General features: G+C 52.6%; 1 protein-coding gene across 4 annotated transcripts in view; it reads right to left on the bottom strand.

Annotated features, from left to right (window-relative positions):
• LOC147116852 (tonsoku-like protein) overlaps window positions 1-26,998 on the bottom strand; it is a 207,801-nt gene that overhangs the window by 101,061 nt on the left and 79,742 nt on the right. For 3 of the 4 annotated variants that reach the window (XM_085987261.1, XM_085987258.1, XM_085987260.1), the window contains 7 exons: window positions 26,570-26,738; window positions 23,505-23,560; window positions 13,129-13,194; window positions 11,582-11,671; window positions 10,122-10,194; window positions 6,979-7,142; window positions 2,516-2,636 (listed from right to left, as the gene is read on the bottom strand). In XM_085987261.1, coding sequence (XP_085843387.1) covers window positions 2,516-2,636; window positions 6,979-7,142; window positions 10,122-10,194; window positions 11,582-11,671; window positions 13,129-13,194; window positions 23,505-23,560; window positions 26,570-26,738 — 739 coding nt within the window. The remainder of the gene's footprint in view (window positions 1-2,515; window positions 2,637-6,978; window positions 7,143-10,121; window positions 10,195-11,581; window positions 11,672-13,128; window positions 13,195-23,504; window positions 23,561-26,569; window positions 26,739-26,998) is intronic. The other variant, XM_085987259.1, reaches the window with a different exon arrangement.

Here is a 26,998-nt window from a genome sequence, read left to right as displayed (position 1 = left end):
GGGGCAGTACTGACAGAGCGCTGCACTGTTGGAGGGGCAGTACTGAGGGAGCGCTACACTGTCGGAGGGTCAGTACTGAGAGAGCGCGGCACTGACGGAGGGGCAGTACTGAGGGAGCGCTGCACTGTCGGAGGGGCAATACTGAGGGAGCGCTGCACTGTCGGGAGTGAGCGCTGCACTGTAGGAGGGGCAGTACTCAGGGAGCGCTGCAGAGTTGGAGGAGCAGTACTGAGGGAGCGCCGCACTGTCGAAGGGTCAGTACTGAGGGAGTGCTGCACTGTAGGAGGGGCAGTACTGAGGGAGCGCTGCACAGTCGGAGGGGCAGTACTGAGGGAGTGCCGCCCTGTTGGAGGGTCATTACTGAGGGAGCGCTGCACTGTCGGAGGGTCAGTACTGAGGGAGCGCCGCACTGTCGGAGGGTCAGCACTGAGGGGGCGCTGCACTGGCGGAAGGGCAGTACTGAGGGAGTGCTGCACTGTCGGAGGGTCAGCACTGAGGGGGCGCTGCACTGTCGGAGGGTCAGCACTGAGGGGGCGCTGCACTGTCGGAGGGTCAGTACTGAGGGAGTGCTGCACTGTCGGAGGGGCAGTACTGAGGGAGCGCTGCACTGTAGGAGGGGCAGTACTGAGGGAGCGCTGCACAGTCGGAGGGGCAGTACTGAGGGAGTGCCGCCCTGTTGGAGGGTCATTACTGAGGGAGCGCTGCACTGTCGGAGGGTCAGTACTGAGGGAGCGCCGCACTGTCGGAGGGTCAGCACTGAGGGGGCGCTGCACTGGCGGAAGGGCAGTGCTGAGGGAGTGCTGCACTGTCGGAGGGTCAGCACTGAGGGGGCGCTGCACTGTCGGAGGGTCAGCACTGAGGGGGCGCTGCACTGTCGGAGGGTCAGTACTGAGGGAGTGCTGCACTGTCGGAGGTGCAGTACTGAAGGAGTGCTGCACTGTCGGAGGGGCAGTAATGAGAGAGCGCAGCACTGTCGGAGGGGCAGTACTGAGGGAGCGCTGCACTGTCAGAGGGGCAGTACTGAGGGAGTGCAGCACTGTTGGAGGGGCAGTACTGACAGAGCGCTGCACTGTTGGAGGGGCAGTACTGAGGGAGCGCTACACTGTCGGAGGGTCAGTACTGAGAGAGCGCGGCACTGACGGAGGGGCAGTACTAAGAGAGCGCAGCACTGTCGGAGGGGCAGTACTGAGGGAGCGCTGCACTGTTGGAAGGGCAGTGTTGAGGGAGCGCTGCACTGTCGGAGAGGCAGTACTGAGGGAGCGCTGCACTGTAGGAGGGTCATTACTGAGGGAGCGCTGCACTGTTGGAGGGTCAGTACTGAGGGAGCGCCGCACTGTGAGAGGGGCATTACTGAGAGAATGCTGCACTGTCGGAGGGGCAGTACTGAGGGAGCGCAGCACTGTCGGAGGGGCAGTACTGAGGGAGCGCTGCAATGTCGGAGGGGCAGTACTGAGGGAGTGCTGCACTGTCAGAGGAGCAGTACTGAGGGAGAGCTGCACTGTCAAGAGGGGCAGTACTGAGTGAGCGCTGCACTGTAGGAGGGGGCTGTACTGAGGGAGCGCTGCACAGTCAGAGGGGCAATACTGAGGGAGCGCTGCACTGTCGAAGGGTCAGTACTGAGGGAGCGCTGCACTGTCAGAGGGTCAGTACTGAGGGTGAGCTGCACTCTCGGCGTGTCCGTACTGTGGGAGCACTGCACTGTCGGAGGGTCAGAACTGAGGGAGTGCTGCACTGTGAGAGGGGCAGTACTGAGGGAGTGCTGCACTGTCGGAGGGGCAGTACTGAGGGAGAGCTGCACTGTCGGAGGGTCAGTACTGAGGGAGTGCCGCACTGTTGGAGTGGCAGTACTGAGGGAGCGCTGCACTGTCGGAGGGGCAGTACTGAGGGAGCGCTGCACTGTCGGAGGGGCAGTACTGAGGGAGAGCTGCACTGTCGGAGGGTCAGTACTGAGGGAGTGCCGCACTGTTGGAGTGGCAGTACTGAGGGAGTGCCGCACTTTTGGAGGGTCATTACTGAGGGAGCGCTGCCCTTTCAGAGAAGCAGTACTGAGGGAGAGCTGCACTGTCAAGAGGGGCAGTACTGAGGGAGTGCTGCACTGTCGGAGGGGCAGTACTGAGGGAGCACCGCACTGTCGGAGGGGCAGTACTGAGGGAGTGCTGCACTGTCGGAGGGGCAGTACTGAGGGAGTGCTGCAATGTCGGAGGGGCAGTACTGAGGGAGTGCTGCACTGTCGGAGGGGCAGTACTGAGGGAGCGCCGCACTGTCGGAGGGGCAGTACTGAGGGAGTGCTGCACTGTCGGAGGGGCAGTACTGAGGGAGTGCTGCACTGTCGGAGGGGCAGTACTGAGGGAGCGCTGCACTGTCGGAGGGTCAGTACTGAGGGAGCGCTGCACTGTTGGAAGTCTCCTCTTTTGATGTAATGTTGAACCGAGGCTCTGTCTGCAGGTTATTTGCTTTGTCCGCCCTCTTGTTGACGAACCGGGGTGTGAGTGAGTTGTGCTGGTCTGAGACTCACGGTGTGGCGGGGCTGTGTGGAGGATGTTGGTTATCTTTGCACTCCTCTGTGTGGCATCTGGGCTCGGCTCCTGTTTGAAACATCTGGTCGATTCTTTGAAGCAATCGGCAGGTGAGTTACCCTGTGGGTACAGGAATTTAGAAATTAAACCCACGCCAGACGCGACTCCAGGATGGTATGTTGCCTCCCTGGTGCCAGGGTCAAAGATGTCACTACGCGGCTGCAGGACACTCTGAGGGAGGAGGGCGAACAGCCAGAGGTCGTTGTCCATATCGGTACCAACGACATAGGCAGAAAGAGGGATGAGGTCCTGCAGGCAGACTATAGGGAGCTAGGAGGGAGATTAAAAAGCAGGACCTCAAAGGTAGTAATGTCTGGATTACTCCCGCTGCCACGTGCTAGTGAGTACAGGAATAGGAGGATAGAACAGATGAATACGTGGCTGGAGAGATGGTGCAGAAGGGAGGGCTTTAGATTCCTGGGGAAATTGGGACCTGTACAAGCCGGATGGGTTATACCTCAACAGAGCTGGGACCAATATTCTCGCAGGGAGGTTTGCTAGTGCTGTCGGGGAGGGTTTAAATTAGCTTGGCAGGGGGATGGGCAACAGCATATAGGTTAACATAAAAGTGAACCCAAAAATCTATCGGCATGTAAACAGTAAGCGGGTAGTAAGAGGCAGGGTGGGCCTATTAGGGACAAAGAAGGTGATATATGCTTCGAGGCACAGGGCAAGGCTAGAATACTCAGTGAGAACTTTGTATCGGTGTTTACTAAGGAGGTGGATGCTGACAAAATATCAGTAGTAGTGGAAAAGGTAGAAGCAATGGAAGGGGTGAAAATTGATAGACAGGATGTACTAGAAAGGCTGGGTATGCTTAGAGTGGACAAGTCGCCTGGTCCAGATGGCTTGCATCCCAGATTGCTAAGGGAATTGGGGGAGGAGATAGTGGAAGGGCTTGCCATAATTTTCCAATCTTCCCTAGATGCGGGGGGAGGTGCCTGAGGATCGGAAAGTGGCAAATGTGATACCATTGTTCAAGAAAGGGTGTAAGGACAATCCCAGTAACTACAGGCCGGTCAGTTTAACATCAGTGGTGGGTAAAGTTTTAGAAACAATAATCAAGGAAAAAATTAACAGGCACTTGGAGAGATTTAAACTAATTAAAGAGAGCCAACACGGGTTTGTAAAAGGCAGATCGTGTTTGACTAATCTATTTGAATTTTTCGATGAAGTAACAGGGAGGATCGACGAAGGGAATGCAATGGATGTTGTCTACATGGATTTTAGGAAGGTGTTTGACAAAGTACCACATAGAAGGCTGGTTAACAAAATTGAGGCTCATGGAATAGGTGGGTCAGTGGCAGCTTGGATAAGGAATTGGCTTAAGGACAGAAAACAGCGAGTTGTGGTAAATGGCTGTTTTTCAGACTGGAGGATGGTAGACAGTGGTGTTCCCCAAGGGTCAGTGCTGGGGCCACTGCTTTTTTTGATATATATAAATGACCTGGATATTGGAATACAGAGTAGAATTTCTAAATTTGCCGATGACACCAAACTTGGGGGTGTGGCAAACAGTGAGGATGATACCAATCGACTGCAATAGGACATATCTCGCAGAATGGGCAGACAAGTGGCAGATGGAATTTAATACAGAGAAGTGTGAGGTGATGCATTTTGGCAGAAGGAACAGGGAGAGGCAATATACACTTAATGGCACAGTTTTAAAGAGTGTGCAGGGACAGAGGGACCTGGGAGTTAATGTGCATAGGTCCCTGAAGGTGGCAGGACATATTGAGAGAGTGGTTAACAAAGCATATGGGATCTTGGGCTTCATAAATAGAGGTATTGAGTACAAAAGTAGAGAAGTTATGCTGAATCTTTATAAAGCGCTGGTTAGGCCACAACTGGAGTATTGCGTCCAGTTCTGGTCACCACACTTTAGGAAGGATGTGAAGGCCCTTGAGAGGGTGCAGAGGAGATTTACCAGAATGGTTCCGGGGATGGGGGAATCTTAGCTACAAGGACAGGTTGGAGAAGCTGGATTTGTTTTCATTAGAGCAAAGGAGGTTGAGGGGTGATTTGATAGAGGTGTACAAGATTATGATGGGTTTGGATAGGCTAGACGGGGAAAGGCTGTTCCCACTAGTTGATGGTACAAGGACTAGGGGACACAGATTTAAGGTTTTGGGCAAGAGATACAGGGGGGATGTGAGGAAAAACTTTTTTACGCAGTGAGTGGTGAGGACCTGGAACTTGCTGCCGACGGAAGTGGTGGAAGCGGAGACACTCAATGTTTTCAAGGGGAGACTGGATAGGCACTTGAGGGAAATAAACTTGCAGGGCTACGGGGATAGAGCGGGGGAATGGGACTGACTGGATTGCTCTACAGAGAGCCGGCACGGACTCGATGGGCCGAATGGCCTCCTTCTGTGCTGTTATGACTCTATGACCTACCTACACAACAAAATCATTGGTGTCAGTCGTGTGTGTGAGATGGTGAGCTCTAAGTTTGCTCAGAGAGTACTCGAGGTTATGTTGTTACTGAGGAGGGGCCGGAGTGGGGGAGAGGGCGGAGTGGGCGATGGTTTAGGTGTGGCCAGTGTGAGGGAGGGGCCTGAGTGGGGGAGGGGGGGCTGCGGAGGAGGGGCGATGGTGTGGGGAGCAACTGTTACATCAAACACTCCCAGGGCAGGGACAGCACGGGTTAGATACAGAGTAAAGCTCCCTCTACACTGTCCCATCAAACACTCCCAGGGCAGGTACAGCACGGGTTAGATACAGAGTAAAGCTCCCTCTACACTGTCCCATCAAACACTCCCAGGGCAGGTACAGCACGGGTTAGATACAGAGTAAAGCTCCCTCTACACTGTCCCATCAAACACTCCCAGGGCAGGTACAGCACAGGTTAGATACAGAGTAAAGCTCCCTCTACACTGTCCCATCAAACACTCCCAGGGCAGGTACAGCACGGGTTAGATACAGAGTAAAGCTCCCTCTACACTGTCCCATCAAACACTCCCAGGGCAGGTACAGCACGGGTTAGATACAGAGTAAACCTCCCTCTACACGGTCCCATCAAACACTCCCAGGGCAGGTACAGCACGGGTTAGATACAGAGTAAAGCTCCCTCTACACTGTCCCATCAAACACTCCCATAGGATTGCCTAGGATTACATCGGATATACGGCACAGAAACAGGCCATTCGGCCCAACCAGCCCATGCCGGTGTTTATGCTCCACTCGAGCCTCCTCCCGTCTTTCCTCATCTAAATCTATCAGTATAACCCTCTATTCCCTTCTCTCTCAGATGCTTGTCCAGCCTCCCCTTAAATCCATCTGTACTATTCGCTTCAACCACTCCCTGTGGTAGCGAGTTCCACATTCTCACCACTCTCTGGGTAAAGAAGTTTCTTCTGAATTCCCTATTGGATTTCTTGGTGACTATCTTATATTGATGGCCTCAAGTTATACTCTTCCCCACAAGTGGAAACATTCTCTCTGTATCCCCTCTATCAAAACCTTTCATAATTTTAAAGACCTCGATTAGGTCACCCCCTCAGCCTTCTCTTTTCAAGAGAAAAGAGACCCAGCCTGTTCATCCTTTCCGGATAGGTATAACCTCGCATTTCTGGTATCATCCTTGTAAATCTTCTCTGCACCCTCTCCAGTGCCTCTATATCCTTTTTATAATATGGCGACCAGAACTGTACGCAGTGCTCCAAGTGTGGTCTAACCAAGGTTCGACACAGGTTTAACATAACTTCCCTACTTTTCAATTCTATCCCTCTAGAAATAAACCCTAGGGATTGGTTTGCTTTTTTATGGCCTTGTTAACCTGTGTCGCTACTTTTAGTGATTTGTGTATTTGTACTCCCAGATCCCTTTGTTCCTCTGCCCCACCCAGACTCGCTCCCTCCCAGTAATGAGTGACCTCCCTATTCTTCCTACCAAGATGTAATCTCACAATTATCTGTGTTGAAATTCATTTGCCAATTATCTGCCCATTCTGCAAGTTCATTAATGTCCTCCTGTAATTTGTTCCAGTCCTCCTCAGTATTGACTATCCTCCCAATTTGGTGTCATCCACAAATTTAGAAATTGTATTTTTGATTCCAAAGTCTAAATTGTTAATATAAATTGTGAACAGCAGTGGTCCCAGCACTGATCCTTGTGGAACACCACTGCCCACATTCTATCACTGTGAATAGCTACCCTTTACTCCCACTCTCTGCTTTCTGTCTCGAACCCAGCTAGCTATCCATTCTGCACGGGTTAGATACAGAGTAAAGCTCCCGACTGTTTCTTTACTGGATTAAGGTTAGCTTCCTGGTTCAACACAGTTTCTCTGTGTCCACTCAATTGGTTCCATTCATATCTATCAGTCAGGTTGTTTCCCCGTTCTGCTTTGGGCCTCAGTTCACAAAGCTGAGCTGGGTGTTACAGTGAGAACCTGACTCACCTCAGCATCTCTGACCGTCAGGCAAGCTCCTCTGTCAATCAGCAGCTCAGCAACCTCCAAGCTCCCGCTAGATAAAGCATCGTGGAGCACTGTGATTCCACCACACAGCGAGTCACTGGCATCATTCACAGAGGCTCCGGAATCCAGGAGCAGTCGTACAATGTCTACAAACACAAGCAGCACTCATTATTCCCAGAAGCTCACTGACCTGCCATGGTTATTATAGAGAGAGGTGAGCAGTGAGTCACCGAGGGAGGTAATGGTGAGAGTGTAGAGTGACTGAGGGAGTTAATGGTGAGAGTGTAGAGTGACTGAGGGAGGTAATGGTGAGAGTGTAGAGTGACTGAGGGAGGTAATGGTGAGAGTGTAGAGTGACTGAGGGAGTTATTGGTGAGAGTGTAGAGTGACTGAGGGAGGTAATGGTGAGTGTAGAGTGACTGAGGGAGTTAATGGTGAGTGTGTAGAGTGACTGAGGGAGTTAATGGTGAGTGTAGAGTGACTGAGGGAGTTAATGGTGAGAGTGTAGAGTGACTGAGGGAGGTAATGGTGAGTGTAGAGTGACTGAGGGAGTTAATGGTGAGAGTGTAGAGTCACCGAGGGAGTTAATGGTGAGAGTGTAGAGTGACTGAGGGAGGTAATGGTGAGAGTGTAGAGTGACTGAGGGAGGTAATGGTGAGAGTGTAGAGTAACTGAGGGAGTTAATGGTGAGAGTGTAGAGTGACTGAGGGAGTTAATAGTGAGAGTGTAGAGTGACTGAGGGAGGTAATGGTGAGTGTGTAGAGTGACTGAGGGAGGTAATGGTGAGAGTGTAGAGTCACTGAGGGAGTTAATGGTGTGAGTGTAGAGTGACTGAGGGAGTTAATGGTGAGAGTGTAGAGTCACTGAGGGAGTTAATGGTGTGAGTGTAGAGTGACTGAGGGAGTTAATGGTGAGAGTGTAGAGTCACTGAGGGAGTTAATGGTGAGAGTGTAGAGTCACTGAGGGAGTTAATAGTGAGAGTGTAGAGTGACTGAGGGAGGTAATGGTGAGTGTGTAGAGTGACTGAGGGAGGTAATGGTGAGAGTGTAGAGTGACTGAGGGAGGTAATGGTGAGAGTGTAGAGTGACTGAGGGAGGTAATGGTGAGAGTGTAGAGTGACTGAGGGAGGTAATGGTGAGAGTGTAGAGTGACTGAGGGAGGTAATGGTGAGAGTGTAGAGTGACTGAGGGAGGTAATGGTGAGAGTGTAGAGTGACCGAGGGAGGTAATGGTGAGTGTAGAGTGACTGAGGGAGGTAATGGTGAGTGTAGAGTGACTGAGGGAGTTAATGGTGAGAGTGTAGAGTGACTGAGGGAGGTAATGGTGAGAGTGTAGAGTGACTGAGGGAGGTAATGGTGAGAGTGTAGAGTGACTGAGGGAGTTAATGGTGAGAGTGTAGAGTGACTGAGGGAGTTAATGGTGAGAGTGTAGAGTGACTGAGGGAGTTAATGGTGAGAGTGTAGAGTGACCGAGGGAGGTAATGGTGAGAGTGTAGAGTGACTGAGGGAGTTAATGGTGAGAGTGTAGAGTGACTGAGGGAGTTAATGGTGAGAGTGTAGAGTGACTGAGGGAGTTAATGGTGAGAGTGTAGAGTGACTGAGGGAGGTAATGGTGAGTGTAGAGTGACTGAGGGAGGTAATGGTGAGAGTGTAGAGTGACTGAGGGAGGTAATGGTGAGAGTGTAGAGTGACCGAGGGAGGTAATGGTGAGTGTGTAGAGTGACTGAGGGAGGTAATGGTGAGAGTGTAGAGTGACTGAGGGAGGTAATGGTGAGAGTGTAGAGTGACCGAGGGAGGTAATGGTGAGAGTGTAGAGTGACTGAGGGAGGTAATGGTGAGAGTGTAGAGTGACTGAGGGAGGTAATGGTGAGAGTGTAGAGTGACTGAGGGAGGTAATGGTGAGAGTGTAGAGTGACTGAGGGAGGTAATGGTGAGAGTGTAGAGTGACTGAGGGAGGTAATGGTGAGAGTGTAGAGTGACTGAGGGAGGTAATGGTGAGAGTGTAGAGTGACTGAGGGAGGTAATGGTGAGAGTGTAGAGTGACTGAGGGAGGTAATGGTGAGAGTGTAGAGTGACTGAGGGAGGTAATGGTGAGAGTGTAGAGTGACTGAGGGAGGTAATGGTGAGAGTGTAGAGTGACTGAGGGAGGTAATGGTGAGTGTGTAGAGTGACCGAGGGAGGTAATGGTGAGTGTAGAGTGACTGAGGGAGGTAATGGTGAGAGTGTAGAGTGACTGAGGGAGGTAATGGTGAGAGTGTAGAGTGACTGAGGGAGGTAATGGTGAGAGTGTAGAGTGACCGAGGGAGGTAATGGTGAGAGTGTAGAGTGACTGAGGGAGGTAATGGTGAGAGTGTAGAGTGACCGAGGGAGGTAATGGTGAGAGTGTAGAGTGACTGAGGGAGGTAATGGTGAGAGTGTAGAGTGACTGAGGGAGGTAATGGTGAGAGTGTAGAGTGACCGAGGGAGGTAATGGTGAGAGTGTAGAGTGACTGAGGGAGGTAATGGTGAGAGTGTAGAGTGACCGAGGGAGGTAATGGTGAGAGTGTAGAGTGACTGAGGGAGGTAATGGTGAGAGTGTAGAGTGACTGAGGGAGGTAATGGTGAGTGTGTAGAGTGACTGAGGGAGGTAATGGTGAGTGTAGAGTGACTGAGGGAGGTAATGGTGAGTGTAGAGTGACTGAGGGAGGTGTGTACATCGAGCTGTCCATTTGCTATCGCCCGATTTGCACTGTGGCTCAAAGCTAATTTCACTTCCTTATCTCGAATCTGAAGTAAGTCCCTCCTCCAGGGGAGTGACCCTTGGGTTAATGACTCCTGATTGACATTACCTCCATCTCTCTGCTGGCTCTGGGAGAGGCTGTTAAGTGGGGCCTGTTAGCGGGAGATTGACTCCATGAGCTTACACCAGATAGAGCTGGGTGAAGATTGGCCATCATCACATCTTTTAGAATATTAGACAGAGGAGACAAGGTTCTCACCAAGGTGACCAAGATTCAAACTCAGGATCCAGCTGTGAAAGGGCATCATGGTAACCCATTGATTGTCTCAGTGCACGGCTGGCCAGCATTGGCTGTGGGCTATAGCATGAGGAATGTCTCTGTCATGTTGGAAGCTGGCAGTATCTTACCTAGATGGCCGTGGTTACAAGCCTCGTGAAGTGGTGTCCAACCAGCATGGTCCCTGACGCATAGCGGGTGCCCCTGGAAAGAACATTTCAGGCAAGGTCAGTTTTTATGTCAGTCACTCACTCGAGAACTCGGTCCCTCCCCACGTGCTGAGCGACACAGTATTCAGTGAAGGGTGAGCAGGAACCTTGGCTGCTTTTCTCTCTTCAACTACCAAGTCGCTGAGGCCAGGGATAAAAGAACTTGCATTTATATCGCGGTTATCACAACCTCAGGGTGTCCCGAGCCCTGCGTTACAGCCAATGAGGTGTAAGGTAGGAAATCCGGCAGCCAATTTAGGCACAGCAAGCTCCCACAAACACCAATGTGATAATGACCTGATAATCTGTTTTTAGTGATGTTATTGATAAATATTGGCTTGGACAATCTTCTTCAAATAGGGCTGTGGGATTTTTTTACGTCCACCTGAGAGGGCAGATGAGGTTTAACGTCTCATCTGAAAGATGGTCTCACCTCCCTCAGTACTGCCCCTCCCAAAGTGTAGCGCTTCCTCAGTATTGCCCCTCCGACAGTGCAGCGCTCCCTCAGTACTGCCCCTCCCAAAGTGTAGCGCTTCCTCAGTATTGCCCCTCCGACAGTGCGGCGCTCCTTCAGTACTGCCCCTCCGACAGTGCAGCGCTCCCTCAGTACTGCCCCTCCGACAGTGCAGCGCTCCCTCAGTACTGCCCCTCCGACAGTGCAGCGCTCCCTCAGGACTGCCCCTCCGACAGTGCAGCACTCCCTCAGTACTACCCCTCCGACAGTGCAGCGCTCCCTCGGTACTGCCCCTCCGACAGTGCAGCACTTCCTCAGTACTGCCCCTCCGACAGTGCAGGGCTTCCTCAGTACTGCCCCTCCGACAGTGCAGCACTCCCTCGGTACTGCCCCTCCGACAGTGCAGCACTTCCCCAGTACTGCCACTCCGACAGTGCAGCGCTCCCTCAGTACTGACCCACCGACAGTGCGGCGCTTCCTCAGTACTGACCCACCAACAGTGCGGCGCTCCCTCAGTACTGCCCCTCCGACAGTGCAGTGCTCCCTCAGTACTGCCCCTCCGACAGTGCAGCACTCCCTCATTACTGCCCCTCCGACAGTGCAGCACTCCCTCAGTACTGCCCCTCCGACAGTGCAGCGCTCCCTCAGTACTGCCCCTCCGACAGTGCAGCACTCCCTCAGTACTGTCCCTCCGACAGTGCAGCACTCCCTCAGTACTGCACTGGGAGTGTCGGCCTAGATTTCTGTGCTCAAGTCTCTGGAGTGGGACTTGAACCCACGACCTAACTCAGGCAAGAGTGCTACCAACTGGGCCACAGTTGACACCTGGAACTGAACCTTCGGGATTATGTGGCTCAACGCGTTTGCCAAGTCAGATATCAGGGAAGCTGGAAGAGAGATAAGCTGAGCAATGACGTCCATGTCCTACCTTTTCAATCAGAGCCTTGGCCTGTTCGAAGCTGCCTCTGATGCAGGCTCTGTGGAGCGGACTCTCGCCCTTCTGATTGCATTTCCATTTCTGATCGGAGCAAGAGAAGGTCAGAATTAGCAAACTCCAGCCGCTGAGTGGCAACGGTGGGGGTGTGAGCGGAGCATGGCTGAGACGCTGCCTCCAATCCCAGGGTTTGGGGCTAGCCCACCTCTACTGCTCCCTCTCTGCTCCCCCCTCTCCACTGCTCCCCTCTCCGCTGCTCCCCTCTCCGCTGCTCCCCTCTCCGCTGCCCCCCTCTCCACTCCCCCCTCTCCGCTGCCCCCCTCTCCGCTGCTCCCCCCTCTCCGCTCCCCCCTCTCCGCTCCCCCCTCTCCGCTCCCCTCTCTGCTGCTCCCCCCTCTCCGCTCCCCCCTCTCTGCTCCCCCCTCTCTGCTCCCCTCTGCTGCTCCCCCCTCTCCGCTCCCCCCTCTCTGCTCCCCCCTCTCTGCTCCCCCCTCTCTGCTCCCCTCTCTGCTGCTCCCCTCTCTGCTGCCCCCCTCTCCGCTCCCCTCTCTGCTGCTCCCCTCTCCGCTCCCCCCTCTCCGCTCCCCTCTCCGCTGCTCCCCTCTCCGCTCCCCTCTCTGCTGCTCCCCTCTCTGCTGCTCCCCTCTCCGCTCCCCCCTCTCCGCTCCCCTCTCCGCTGCTCCCCTCTCCGCTCCCCCCTCTCCGCTCCCCCCCTCTGCTGCTCCCCTCTCCGGTGCTCCCCCCTCTCCGCTGCTCCCCTCTCCGCTGCTCCCCTCTCCGCTCCCCCCTCTCCGCTCCCCCCTCTCCGCTGCTCCCCTCTCCGCTGCTCCCTTCTCTGCTGCCCCCCCTCTCCGCTGCTGCCTACTCTGTTGTCCCCCTCTCTCTTGCTCCCCTCTCCGCTGCTCCCCTCTCCGCTGCTCCCCTCTCCGCTGCTCCCCTCTCCGCTGCCCCCCCTCTCCGCTGCTGCCCACTCTGTTGTCCCCCTCTCTTGCTCCCCTCTCCGCTGCTCCCCTCTCCGCTGCCCCCCCTCTCCGCTGCTGCCCACTCTGTTGTCCCCCTCTCTTGCTCCCCTCTCCGCTGCTCCCCTCTCCGCTGCCCCCCCTCTCAGCTGCCCCCCTCTCCGCTGCTGCCCACTCTGTTGTCCCCCTCTCCGCTGCCCCCCTCTCCGCTGCCCCCCTCTCCGCTGCTGCCCACTCTGTTGTCCCCCTCTCTCTTGCTCCCCTCTCTCTCGCCTCCGTTTCACTGCCCAGTTTCCTGAACCCCAGGAAACCTGTGCTGGAGCGATTAACTTCAAGTTGGACATGGGAAGTGGGATGGTTGGAGATCGTGTGGGGGAGGGGGATGGTCAGAGGTCGCGGGGGTCGGAGGTCACCGGGGGTTCGGCGATCGTGGTGTGGAGGGTCATCGTTTGGATGTCACGGGGTGGTCGCACAACGTGGTGTGTGTCGGATATCGAGGGCTGTAAACAGGTTTGCTTGCTGGACCGGGGGGAAACTCTCCTGCTCCTCCTGGCTCACAAGCAGGGCTGGAAAGGCACTTACCTGATGGATCCAGCCCTTGTCGCCTCCTTTCATCTGCCGGGTTTCCCGAGGCCTGGGAAACCCGGCCTGCAGGTGTTAAAAATAAAACATTAGTTAAAATGGAGGCACGCAGCCACATTAAAATGTTTTACTGAGCAACCCGCCTCCTGAGAGGGGACTGTCGCCCATCCCCCGCTGACCCCGCCCCGTCCCCATTAACACCAGAAGTTGGAGGGTTTTTTATTTTTAACCCCCCCACTACATTTCCGAGTTTGGTGTCATCTGCAAACTTTGGTCGGCCCTGGTTCTTTTTGCCAATTCCCTTAAATCTGTGTCCCCAGAATTACTTCACACTTCTCTGCGTTAAATTTCATCTGCCGTGTGTCTGCCCATTTCACCAGTCTGTCTGTGTCCTCCTGAAGTCTGCTACTATCCTCCTCACTGTTTACTACATTCCCGAGTTTCGTGTCGTCTGCAAACTTTAAAAGTGTGCCGTTTACCCAGGTCCAGGTCATTATTATATATCAACAAGAGCAGTGGTCCCAACACCGCCCCCAGGGGGACGCCAGGGCACACTTCCCTCCAGTCTGAGAAACAACCGTTCACCACCACTCCCTGCTTTCCATCCCTTCGCCAATGTTGTATCCACACGGCCACATTAATCCCATGAGGGGCTAAATTCGGTTGATTTGCGCTTCCCGTTGGGCGCTAACGGGGCGCAAATCAACTAGCGCCTGGGCGCGGCACCGCTAACGCCTCCCGCGAAATTCAGCGGGAGCTAACTGTTGGCGCTGCGCCGCTGGCGATGATGTCATCGCCGTGTGCAGCACCCTGCTCGCGCCCTGGCTGTAATATTGGGTGGCGTCCCCCCGACTTACCGCCAGACGCCCCGTGAAGCCCCCCCCGCAGGGTGCCGGCTCATTTGCCGGCACTCCCGATCCCTGGTGGCCCAGCTGGACACTGAGACGCGCTGCACCAGGCCCCTCCACTTTAATAAGGGGAGGAAGGCCTGCAGTACCGCGGCGCGCATCGCCACGATATTGGCTCGCAGCGCCCCAAGAGGGATGTGGGGTGCTTCCAGTAGCGCCCCTCCTCCCTATCAGGGTGCTACCTGTGAAAATCGGATACAGGGGCGCTAATTTTTTCATGGCGCTAAAATTAGCGCCCCGGCAAAGGTCGCGCCCCCTACCTTTAACTTTGCTAACAAGTCTATGATGTGGTACTTTGTCAAACACCTTTTCAAAGTCCATATACACAACATCAACCACACTACCCTCATCAACACTTTCTGTTCCTTCATCAAAGAACTCAATCAAGTTCGTCAAACACAAGTTGCCTTCAACCAAACCGTGACGACTTTCATTGATTAGCCCATATTTTTCCAAATGACAATTAATTTTCTCCCGGATTATTGTCTCTAAAGGTTTCCCGCCACCGATGTTAGGCTGATTGGCCTGTAGCTGTTGGGTTTATCCCACTTCCCTTTTTTTGAACAGGAGTGTGACATTTGCAATTCTCCAGTCCTCAGGCACCACCTCCATATCTGAGCAGGATTGGAAGATTTTGGCCACAGTCTCCGCCATTTCCAGCCTTGCTTCTGTGGAAATATGATTTTGCCCTTACTAGTGCATGATGGGATACTTGACATCTAATGTATTTTTGTACCATTGCCTGTGGACTAAAACCTGTTAAGTATGTGTATTGTATTGAACAATTAACACAAAGACTTAAACGTATAACTCAAACAGGTCTTTACTGGTTGGAGGTAGGGACTATACATAGGTCTTTACTTCATGCCCACAGGCGGGAACTGAGGGGGATCAGTACCCACAGTACTATTTATACCCCTATGGCCAGGAGTGGTACTGCGTATCACTACGCCCAACAAGTAGTGCAGTCCTGTCCATAGGTTCAAAGTAGCACACATATTACATACACAACATTCCTCCCTTCCTAGCTTTACAGTCATCTCCCCATTTAACATAACGTAATAACATATATACATATATAACTTCAGGTTTACATAACAGAATAACATAGATACATAGATAACTTCATGTCAAAAACAGATCACAGATTCAGTCTCTGCGGAAAACAGTTCACAGATTCAATCTCTGTGGTGTAGTCGGTTCACGTTGCTAGAGTGACTCATTCAATAGTCCTTCCATGGATTTAACAGTTTGAACTTCCGAACTGAATTGGCTCCGTTCGGAGGGACCACGTGTGTGATCTGGTAGAGGTGATAATGGTTCAGATGGGTCATCTTCTGTTTTTACTTTTCCTTTTCTGCTTCTTGGAGACTCTCTGGGCTCCATTGTCAGCTGCCACAGCTGCCAGCTGCATGCGCAGTTCCTCCTTCTCTTCCTCCTGTTTCCGTCGTAGAGCCAGCTTCTCCCGATGTTCCGTAGACTTTTGGTGCTCCTCCATGATTTCTGCACTTTGGGAGTCGAAGTTACAAGCTGGGCAGGACAGGACATCGTAATATTCGGTGTCGTCCTGAGCTAGACCAGTGAGAGGGTCGTCTATTTCCTCCATACCTAGCTGGACGTTAGCCAGCTCTTGTTCCAAATCCAGACATCTTTCCTGAAGAGACTTCTTCATGTGTACCTCTGCATCCAGCTTTTTCTGGGCTTTCAGCAAGTCGTTTACTAGTGACCTCATTTGTGATTTTAATACTTCAACTTCCTTTGGAGATTGATTGATCGGACTATGCAATCCCTCTACCGGAGCAGCTGTTTCAGCGGTCTGTTGTTCTACGTTGACGTGAGTCAGCGTACTTTTGGCATCCAAGGGCTGCTCTGTTGCAGTCATCTCAGTCTGTGTTGCCACCTCAGCTCTTCCAATAACCTTTGAGAGCTCCGAACCCCTTTCGTTTGAATATTGAAGTTCATGTTCAAGTTTTTCCCATTTCAGAGTCCTGTCCTTCAGCATATGCAGGAGTTGGCTGACCGTTAACTCCTCTGACATCAGACGTTTTGTGTGCTCCTGCTCCATTTTCTCCATCAGCTGCTTCTGTTGTCTTTCCAGATTCTCCAACTCTATATCAAAGAACTCTTTCGTTGCATTCAACTCTTGCTCAAAACGGCGAAGCATTTGTTCTAATTGCTGTTGTAGTTTGAAATGGAGTTGAGTTCGAGCCCGGTGTCCCTCAGAAATGGGCACATCAGTAGACTTGCCAGACTCAGAATCCACAGTTAAACTATGTTGTTGTTGCTCAGTGGAATTCTGTGCTGAAACTTTGTCTTTTGCACCTGAGTTGGGCTTACCATCATCCGTTCCAGAGTCTGGGCCGACTATCTTCACCGAGTTCTCACTCGTTATTGTTTGTAGGAAATGCCAGTCCATATTCATTTTCCTAATCCACTCCCGTCCTAGTAGTGGAGGACCTCCTTCAGATATCACATATAAGTCCATTATTTGACTGTCTTCGCCCTTGTGGGCCACTGCAACCTCTATTTTCCCGATGGGGTACACTCTTTGCCCCGTGTATGTTTTCAATATAATCCCCGTATCCTGTAGGGGAATATGTTGGAATAACTTTCCGTAATCTTTCTTATTTATGACCGTCAATGCCGATCCAGTGTCCAATTCCAGTTTTACTTGGACTCCTTCTATCTGAAGAGTGACCCAAATTGTCTGGAGGTCTGCACCCTTACCAGCGTTGAGTACTCTTAAGCTAGCCAGTTCATTACAGCTTAAGCTAGCCAGTTCATTACTGCTAGCGTCTGAATCGGACTCCTGTTCGGTCACCTTGTGTACCTTTGCGTATTTTCCTTGCGGTGACTTCTTGTTGCTGGTCTTCTTCCCTGACCTGCATACTCTAGCTATATGTCCAAGCCTACCACAAGTTCTACATTCTTGGTTTTTAAACCAACACTGGTTCTGATCATGCGTTGTCTTTCCACAACGATAACATTTGCCAGAACTCACACCCAATTTGTGTGCACTGAGCTCCGGTGGCCGTAGCTGCATTACTGCCGTGCCTCTCGCTGTGGCTTCGTGTGCTGCTGCCATAGTGACCGCCTTCTCAAGCGTCAGCTCATTCTCCTCGAGCAGTCGCTTTTGTGTATCCTGTTTAAATAAACCACACACAAATTTGTCTCGTAGTGCATCTGTCAATCCCGTTCCAAACTGGCAATATTTCGCTAATTTACGCAATTCCAGCAAATATTCAGCATTGCTTTCATGCTGTAGCTGCCTTCTGTCGTAAAATTTAAATCGTTCCGCTAGCATCAGCGGCGTGGGGTTTAGATGATCTTTCAGGACAGTAACAATCTCATCGAACGTCTTATCCGCCGGTTCATCTGGTGATAACAGGTGTTTCAATTGCCCGTACGTCTTCGCACCCATTAAATTTAATAATGTTAGAGCTTTATCTTGGTCACGAATTTTATTGGCCTTACAATAATTTTTTACTCTTTCAACATATATGGCCCAATCTTCGAGGTCACTATCAAAGGTGCTAATATTCCCGTGTTTAGGCATTGTAGATTTGCAATTTCTCAGATTTTATTTTCTTTACTTGTTATCAAAGATGGCGGCTTCCCGCTCTTGCCGTCGTCCTCCGCCCACAAAATGGCGGTTTTCCCGCGCTTGGCGGTCTTCACCCGTCCCCCGACGCCGTCTCCCTTCAGCCCTCGAGTGCGGCCCTTATCTTCGCCGCGATCGATAGCCCGCGCTGTGCACCGCGACTCTCGCACCTTGAGCTTCTGCAGCCGCCGCGCCTTTCAGTCCGAGTGCGGCTCTTATCTTTGGTCCCGATCGCTGGCCCGGCTGCGCCCCTCACTTCAAAGCGGCCCGGCCCTTATCTGCCGATCGCTATCGCCCTACCTCTCTCTCTTCCCCAGTCCTGTCTTTACTCCGGTTCACAAGCTGATGGAGGCTTCAGGGTCCTAATGCCTGTCTCTTCCAGTCGCTGGAAGCTGTCAGGATTTCTGCTGCCCTTCAGTTTTGAGTGGGGTGTTGAGGATTGAAACCTCTCTTCAACGTCCTGTCTTTGGACGAAGTCGCCTGGAATAACTGCCGCAGGGTAAGAGCCTGACTCGTCGCCAGTGTTAAGTATGTGTATTGTATTGAACAATTAACACAAAGACTTAAACGTATAACTCAAACAGGCCTTTACTGGTTGGAGGTAGGGACTGCACATAGGTCTTTACTTCATGCCCACAGGCGGGAACTGAGGGGGATCAGTACCCACAGTACTATTTATACCCCTATGGCCAGGAGTGGTACTGCGTATCACTACGCCCAACAAGTAGTGCAGTCCTGTCCATAGGTTCAAAGTAGCACACATATTACATACACAACAAAACCGAGTCAGCAGCAACTAACGTAATCTTCTGACCTATTGCAATTAAGTTAATCACAACCTGCCAGAACAATACATTGCAGAACTATTGGGTAACCGCACTGCTAATGACATCTGGCCAAAGAATGAAAACAATTCTGTTAAAGGTCAATCTCGTTTCTCTTTATCTGCATGAATACTGAAGTAGCTTTGTACAGAGTTGACTAGCTAACTTTTATACATGATCATATTGAACTTGTGTTCTTCACTGTATAAATATGATAATCAGACATGAGTGAGCAAATCATTTTTTTGGTAACAAGATTCAAACAAAACCTCCTGACAGAATAAAATTAACTAACTTTGTCTGAAGACATTTCTGTCCTGCTGACCTTTTGATTGTCCTTGTTTAAACTCTTAATGTGTTTAAGATGATACAATACCATTACACGTGATCTATGGAACGCTTGCTTGTTTGAGTGCATAAATATGCTGCATTCGCTGATGTCCTTTAGAGATGTCGGCCCAGCCTTTGTCCAGGCAGCTCTCTCCTTGTATACACTTGTATGCAAGTAAAATAAAGCTTTGCTTATCTGACGGTACAGTTTGTTTCAGAGTCTTACTCGGAGTCGAGACTTCGACACTTCCCTCAGCAACCTCCTCAGTAACCTAGGATGCATCCCATCCGGACCGGGTGACTGTTCTACTTTGAGCGCTGCCAACATTTAAGTACCTCCTCTTTATCGATTTTATTTCCTATCCAATATCACTACTGCCTCCTCCTTTACTGTGACAGCATTGACCTGACAGCCCTGTGGGAGCACCTTCACCACAGGGACTGCAGCGGTTCTGTAAGGAGGAGGCTCACCACCACCTTCTAAAGGGCAACACGGCTAGACAATAAATGCCGGCCTTGCCGGCATTTATTGTCTAGCCGTGTTGCCCTTTAGAAGGTGGTGGTGAGCCTCCTCCTTACACGGCTAGACAATAAATGCCGGCCTTGCCACTGACGCCCACATCACGAGTATGTTAGAAAGAGTAACTGCCGGCGGTTTACAGCCAGCACAGAGAGAGGGGAGTTTCATCAGATCACAATGAGTTACAGGCAGATGCAGAATGGTACAGGTGAGAGGTCAGTGTTTAACCCACTGTACTGGGCACCTCCTGCATCAAGTGATTCTAAACCCCTGCACTCCCCTTTCCCCAAAGTGAGTCGATTCTGAACCAGCCCTCCCAATCTCACAGCCACGATTAACACTGATTGTCTTCCTGGCTTTTCATATTTCACCTGCTGAGTCATAGAATTCACACTCAGAACCTCCGCCCCTCACTTCCTCCTCCAGTCTTATGACTGAACACTGTTCATTCAGGGAGTGGCCTGCGGGTACAGACAGGCACATCTCCTCACAACACAGAGAATTTAGTCAGTGCCGGAGGAGACAGCCGTGGCTCAGTGCGTAGCACTCTCGCCTCTGCGTCAAAAGGTCGTGGGTTCAAGTCCCATTCCAGAGACTTCAGCAAAAATCCAGGCTGACCCTCCGACAGTGCAGCACTCCCTCAGTACTGCCCCTCCGACAGTGCAGCACTCCCTCAGTACTGCCCCTCCGACAGTGCAGCGCTCCCTCAGTACTGCTCCTCCGACAGTGCGGCACTCCCTCAGTACTGCCGCTCCGACAGTGCAGCGCTCCCTCAGTACTGCTCCTCCGACAGTGCAGCGCTCCCTCAGTACTGACCCTCCGACAGTGCAGCACTCCCTCAGTACTGCCGCTCCGACAGTGCAGCGCTCCCTCAGTACTGCTCCTCCGACAGTGCAGCACTCCCTCAGTACTGCCGCTCCGACAGTGCAGCGCTCCCTCAGTACTGCTCCTCCGACAGTGCAGCGCTCCCTCAGTACTGACCCTCCGACAGTGCGGCGCTCCCTCAGTACTGACCCTCCGACAGTGCAGCGCTCCCTCAGTACTGCTCCTCCGACAGTGCAGCACTCCCTCAGTACTGCCGCTCCGACAGTGCAGCGCTCCCTCAGTACTGCTCCTCCGACAGTGCAGCGCTCCCTCAGTACTGACCCTCCGACAGTGCGGCGCTCCCTCAGTACTGCCCCTCCGACAGTGCAGCGCTCCCTCAGTACTGCCCCTCCGACAGTGCAGCGCTCCCTCAGTACTGCTCCTCCGACAGTGCAGCACTCCCTCAGTACTGCCGCTCCGACAGTGCAGCGCTCCCTCAGTACTGCTCCTCCGACAGTGCAGCGCTCCCTCAGTACTGACCCTCCGACAGTGCGGCGCTCCCTCAGTACTGACCCTCCGACAGTGCAGCGCTCCCTCAGTACTGACCCTCCGACAGTGCGGCGCTCCCTCAGTACTGACCCTCCGACAGTGCGGCGCTCCCTCAGTACTGACCCACCGACAGTGCAGCGCTCCCTCAGTACTGCCCCTCCGACAGTGCAGCACTCCCTCAGTACTGCCCCTCCGACAGTGCAGCGCTCCCTCAGTACTGCCGCTCCGACAGTGCAGCGCTCCCTCAGTACTGACCCTCCGACAGTGCGGCGCTCCCTCAGTACTGACCCTCCGACAGTGCGGCGCTCCCTCAGTACTGACCCACCGACAGTGCAGCGCTCCCTCAGTACTGCCCCTCCGACAGTGCAGCACGCCCTCAGTACTGCCCCTCCGACAGTGCAGCGCTCCCTCAGTACTGCCCCTCCGACAGTGCAGCGCTCCCTCAGTACTGCCCCTCCGACAGTGCAGCGCTCCCTCAGTACTGCCCCTGGCAGTGCAGCGCTCCCTCAGTACTGTCCCTCCGACAGTGCAGCCCTCCCTTAGTACTGCCCCTCCAACAGTGCTGCACTCCCTCAGTACTGCCCCTCCGACAGTGCAGCGCTCCCTCAGTGCTGCCCCTCCGACAGTGCAGCACTCCCTCAGTACTGCCCCTCCGACAGTGCAGCATTCCCTCAGTACTGCCCCTCCGACAGTGCGGCGCTCCCTCAGTACTGACCCTCCGACAGTGCAGCGCTCCCTCAGTATTGACCCTCCAACAGTGCAGCGCTCCCTCAGTACTGCCCCTCCGACAGTGCAGCCTTCCCTCAGTACTGCTCCTCCGACAGTGCAGCACTCCCTCAGTACTGCCCCTCCGACAGTGCAGCCCTCCCTCAGTACTGCCCCTCCGACAGTGCAGCGCTCCCTCAGTACTGCCCCTCTGACAGTGCAGCGCTCCCTCAGTACTGCCCCTCCGACAGTGCAGTGCTCCCTCAGTACTGACCCTCCGACAGTGCAGCGCTCCCTCAGTACTGACCCTCCGACAGTGCAGCGCTCCCTCAGTACTGACCCTCCGACAGTGCAGCGCTCCCTCAGTACTGAACCTCCGACAGTGCAGCGCTCCCTCAGTACTGACCGTCCAACAGTGCAGCGTTCCCTCAGTACTGCCCCTCCGACAGTGCGGCACTCCCTCAGTATTGTCCCTCCGACGGTGCAGCCCTCCATCAGTACTGCCGCTCCGACAATGCAGCCCTCCCTCAGTACTGCCCCTCCAACAGTGCAGCACTACCTCAGTACTGCCCCTCCAGCAGTGCTGAGCTCCCTCAGCACTGACCTTCCGACAGTGCAGCGCTCCCTCAGTACTGCCGCTCCGACAGTGCAGCGCTCCCTCAGTACTGACCCTCCGACAGTGCAGCGCTCCCTCAGTACTGACCCTCCGACAGTGCAGCACTACCTCAGTACTGCCCCTCCAGCAGTGCTGCGCTCCCTCAGTACTGACCCGCCAACAGTGCAGCTCTCCCTTAGTACTGCCCCTCCGACAGTGCGGCACTCCCTCAGTACTGACCCTCCAACAGTGCAGTGCTCCCTCAGTACTGACCCTCCGACAGTGCAGCGCTCCCTCAGTACTGACCCTCCGACAGTGCAGCGCTCCCTCAGTACTGCCCCTCCGACAGTGCAGCGCTCCCTCAGTACTGACCCTCCGACAGTGCAGCGCTCCCTCAGTACTGCCCCTCCGACAGTGCAGCGCTCCCTCAGTACTGCTCAGACTGGGTCAAAATCCTGGAACTCTCTCCCTAACAGCACTGTGGGAGCACCTTCACCACACGGACTGCAGCGTTTGAAGAAGGCGGCCCACCACCACCTTCTCAAGGGGCAATTAGGGATGGGCAATAAATACTGGCCTTGCCAGCGACGCCCACGTCCCATGAACGAATATAAAAACCAGCCTTGTAAATCTTTCATGCACCTTGCCCAGTGTCGCGATGTTCCGTGTGAATGGTCATACCTGTGTTGTTTTGGTTTTCATTTCGCTCCCACACACAACTGAAGGAAGGAGTAAAACCGGCCCTCAGGGAGGAATGGAGTTTGGCCGAAGACTGAAGAAAGACTCGATCGAAGTTCAGGAGCCGACTCCCTGCTTCAAACCGAGTTTCAGTGACTTTCAGTTTCAGTGACAGCAGGGAAGGAGGATGTGGTTTTATCCCCAGACCTCACAAGCGTAACTGGCAAACAACCTCTCAATCTGTGAGCTGCCACAGCAGAGCCACTGTAATTCGGGTGATTGCTCACCCACTCACAGTCCTGGTTCTGGGCCGATTGCCCAGTGATATAAAACGTGCACAAGCAGCTAAATGTCCCATTCTGTGCTCCCGCGAGAACAGCCGTCTCACACTCCCACACACAGCTCTTTTTAAATATCCACACCCTCCCTCCAGTATTGGACAGGACAAGAGTGGAGAGTACCTCCTTAACCTGCGACCTCCCTCACCCGCTACGTCCCACGTTCGCGACGTCCCACGCCTGCGACCTCCCTAACCCCCGACCTCCGCCACCTAGAAGGACAAGGGCAGCAGGCACATGGGGCCATCGCCGCCTCCAAGTTACACATCATCCTGACTTAGAAATATATCGCCGTTCCTTCATCGCCGCTGGGTCAAAATCCTGGAAATCCCTCCCTAATAGCACTGTGGGAGTAACTGCACCGCACGGACTGCAGCAGTTCAAGAAGGAAGCTCATCACTACCTTCTCGAGGGCAATTAGGGATGGGCAATAAATGCCGGCCTTGCCAGCGACGCCCACATCCCGAGGCCAGGTCTAGCAAAGGATGTGTCACAGCTATGCAGAAGTCTTGGATCTCACTCACCTTTTTGTTTGCAGTCCTGGCTCCTTCACACTTTGATAAACTGATGCGCTCTTTATCTGAAACAGAGGATGCACAGGATCACCATAGCAACCAGTAGATTATCAGAAAATCAGCCATTGCCCAGAATTTCCAAAACACAAATACTTATCTTGCCGAACTCTTTATCAATCAGAAAATAAGATGGCGAAGATTCCATATAACTGCATCTAACCCTAGAACCACAGAGGTTTATACAACAGAAGGAGGCCATTCGGCCCATCGTGTCTGTCCCGGCTCTTTGCCAGAGCAATCCAGAACTATTAGCGAAAGTAAACGTGGGTCCCTTACAGGCAGAGACATTAAACAAACACAGAAGAAGACACAAAAAAATTCCGGAAGTAGTGGGGAACCAAGGGGCTAATAAGAGTGAGGAACTTAAAGAAATTAGTATTAGTAGAGAAATAGTCATGGAGAAATTAATGGGACTAAAAGCTGATAAATCCCCTGGACCTGATGGCCTACATCCTAGGGTTTTAAAAGAGGTGGCTACAGAGATAGTGGATGCATTGGTTTTGATCTTCCAAAATTCCCTAGATTCTAGAACGGTCCCAGCGGATTGGAAGGTAGCAAATGTAACTATGTCCGCTATTCAAGAAAGGAGGGAGAGAGAAAATGGGGAACTACAGACCAGTTAGCCTGACATCAGTAGTAGGGAAAATGCTAGAATCTATTATTAAGGATGTGGTAACAGGGCACTTAGAAAATAATAATAGGGTTGGGCCGAGTCAACACGGATTTATGAAAGGGGAAATCATGTTTGACAAACCTGTTTTTTGAGGTTGTAACTAGCAGAATAGAAAAGGAGGAATCAGTGGATGTGGTGTATTGTATTTGGATTTTCAGAAGGCATTCGATAAGGTGCCACACAAGAGGTTGTTACACAAAATTAGGGCTCATGGGATTGGGGGTAATACACTAGCATGGATTGAGGATTGGTTAACGGACAGAAAACAGAGAGTAGGAATAAACGGGTCATTTTCGGGTTGGCAGGCTGTAACTAGTGAGGTACCGCACGGATCAGTGCTTGGGCCTCAGCTATTCACAATCTATACTAATGACTTAGAGAAAGGGACTGAGTGTTATATATCCAAGTTTGCTGATGATGCAAAGCTAGGTGGGAAAATAAGTTGTGAGGAAGTTGCAAAGAGGCTGCAAAGGGATACAGACAGGTTAAGTGAGTGAGCTGATGGAGTATACTGTGGAGAAATGTGAAGTTATCCACTTTGATAATAGAAAAGCAGAGTATTTTTTAAATGGTGAGAGATTGGGGAAATGTTGGTGTTCAGAGGGACCTGGGTGTCCTTGTACATGAACCACTGAAAGTTAACATGTAGGTACAGCAAGCAATTAGGAAAGCAAATGGTATGTTAGCCTTTATTACTAGAGGATTGGCGTACAAGAGTAAAGAGGGGCTAAATTCGGTTGATTTGCGCCTCCCATTAGTGCCCTAAGAGGGCGCTAATGGGGTGCAAATCAACTAGCGCCTGGGCGCCACGCCGCTAACACTTCCCGCGAAATTCAGCGGGAGATTAGCGGCAGCGTCAGTGAAGAAATTTCTGCTCATCTCAGTCTTAAATGGCTGACCCCTAATCCTGAGACTGTGGGGTCGATTTTCCTGGAGCCGTCAGGCGGGGTTTCAGGCGTGTGGGGGGGGGAAATCCCGAATTCGGGGGTCCTGACACCATCCCGCCCAAAACCCCGCCCCACACAAGTCTCAGGGGCGGCGGGTACCCGCCCCGCAATGGGACCCGCCGAAACCAGGCGGGATGGGATTAGTGCCAATTAACTGCCTGTTAACAGGTAGTTAACAGGCAGTTTTTAGCCTAATCCCTATTTTGAGGGGTGTCGTGTGGGTTTCCCGACGGCTCCAAACCACGCCAGGTTAGAGCAGGTGGGCCGTCGGGTTGAAGGACTTGGAGGGGTCGCGATGTCGGTGTTCAGGTGAGCGATGGGTGCATGAGTGCAAAGTGTGTCTAAAGTATCTAAAGAAGTTTAAATTACCTGTACTTACCTTAACAGCCTTTCTTCCTCTCGGCGTCGGGAGCCCATCACTCAGCCGGCACTTAAAGCTGAACGGCTGCGATCTGTGAAAAGTGACAGCCTTCAGCTTTGAGTGCTGCTAAGAGTTCTAACTGAGTCTGTGCAGAAGGATTCAGGTTAGAACTCAGACTGTCAGTGTTTGGCAGCTTCAAACAGCTGTGAAACACTGATATTTCATCGTCAAGAACTCTTGACAGATGAAATTGCAGTCTGTGACGTCACCTGTTGCCGGGTGGCCCTTAATTGGCCTGCTGAGCCCGCTGGGTGGGCTCAACAAGGTCAATCAAGGGGAAATCACGTGGGTTGGCCGGACGTCGATGTAGGCGGGTCTAAAACCCGAAAGTTGTAGTCCCGCCCTCTTCCCAACAGCTTCAGGAAAATCGACCCCTGTGACTCCTGGTTCTAGACTCCCCAGCCAGGTGAAACATCCTCCCCGCATCTACCCTGTCAAGCCCTGTAAGAATTTTGTATGTTTCAATGAGATCACCTCTCATTCTTCTAAACTCTAGAGAATATAGGCCTAGTCTACTCAATCTGTCCTCATAGGACAATCCCCCCATCCCAGGAACCAGTCTGGTGAACCTTCGTTGCACTCCCTCTATGGCAAGTATATCCTTCCTTCGGTAAGGAGACCGAAACTGTCCACAATACTCCAGGTGTGGTCTCACCAGGGCCCGGTGTCCTGGTCAATATTTATCCCTCAATCAACATCACTAAAACAGATTGTCTGGTCATTATCACAATGCTGTTTGTGGGAGCTTGCTGTGCGCAAATTGGCTGCTGCGTTTCCTACATTACAACAATGACTACACTTCAAAAGTACTTCATTGGCTGTAAAGCGCTTTGGGACATCCTGAGGTGGTGGAAGCCACTACAGAAATGCAAGTTCTTTCTTTCTTTCGCTTTCTCTCTCTCTCTTGCTCTCTTTTTCTTTCTCTCTCTCTCTCTCTCTGCTAATACCATCAGTCGAGGGATTTCCCACCTACCATTTGCAGAGTGCTGAGGATCACTCAGTTCCAGGAGCTCACCATCCTCCATCTCATCCTCCACCTCTGTCCCCTCCTCGCTGTCAGTGTCGTCTGTCATTCCATCCTCTTCCTCTGTGGAGCTGCTGGGACTCTGCTGGTTTTTACTGAGCGCCCTCAGCACCTTTTGCTGGGTGGGAAATGAAGGTCAAGTTAAGGAGCAGCGACTTCCAGAAACAGAGCAAACTTGGAAGGAGTCTAAAGGTACGCGGGGAGGGAGGGAAGCCTCCCCTGTACTGTAGCTTTGGATCGGAGCCACTCTAGGACGGGGGGAGCGCCCGGCAGAAGCAGACGTCTCGCCATAACAGAGGGCGGGAATTCAGAAACAACTGGACCTCAAAGATCACCGCTCTGCCCCTTGGAGGCATCCCCAACAGCTGGTCTTGGGCT

The sequence above is a fragment of the Somniosus microcephalus genome, chromosome 5 (genome assembly GCF_052327205.1).
Source record: "Somniosus microcephalus isolate GS21.2 chromosome 5, FLI_Smic_1.0, whole genome shotgun sequence".
NCBI lineage: Eukaryota > Metazoa > Chordata > Chondrichthyes > Squaliformes > Somniosidae > Somniosus > Somniosus microcephalus.
Note: the sequence above shows the minus strand (reverse complement) of the source record. Positions and strands in the feature narration are given on the sequence as shown.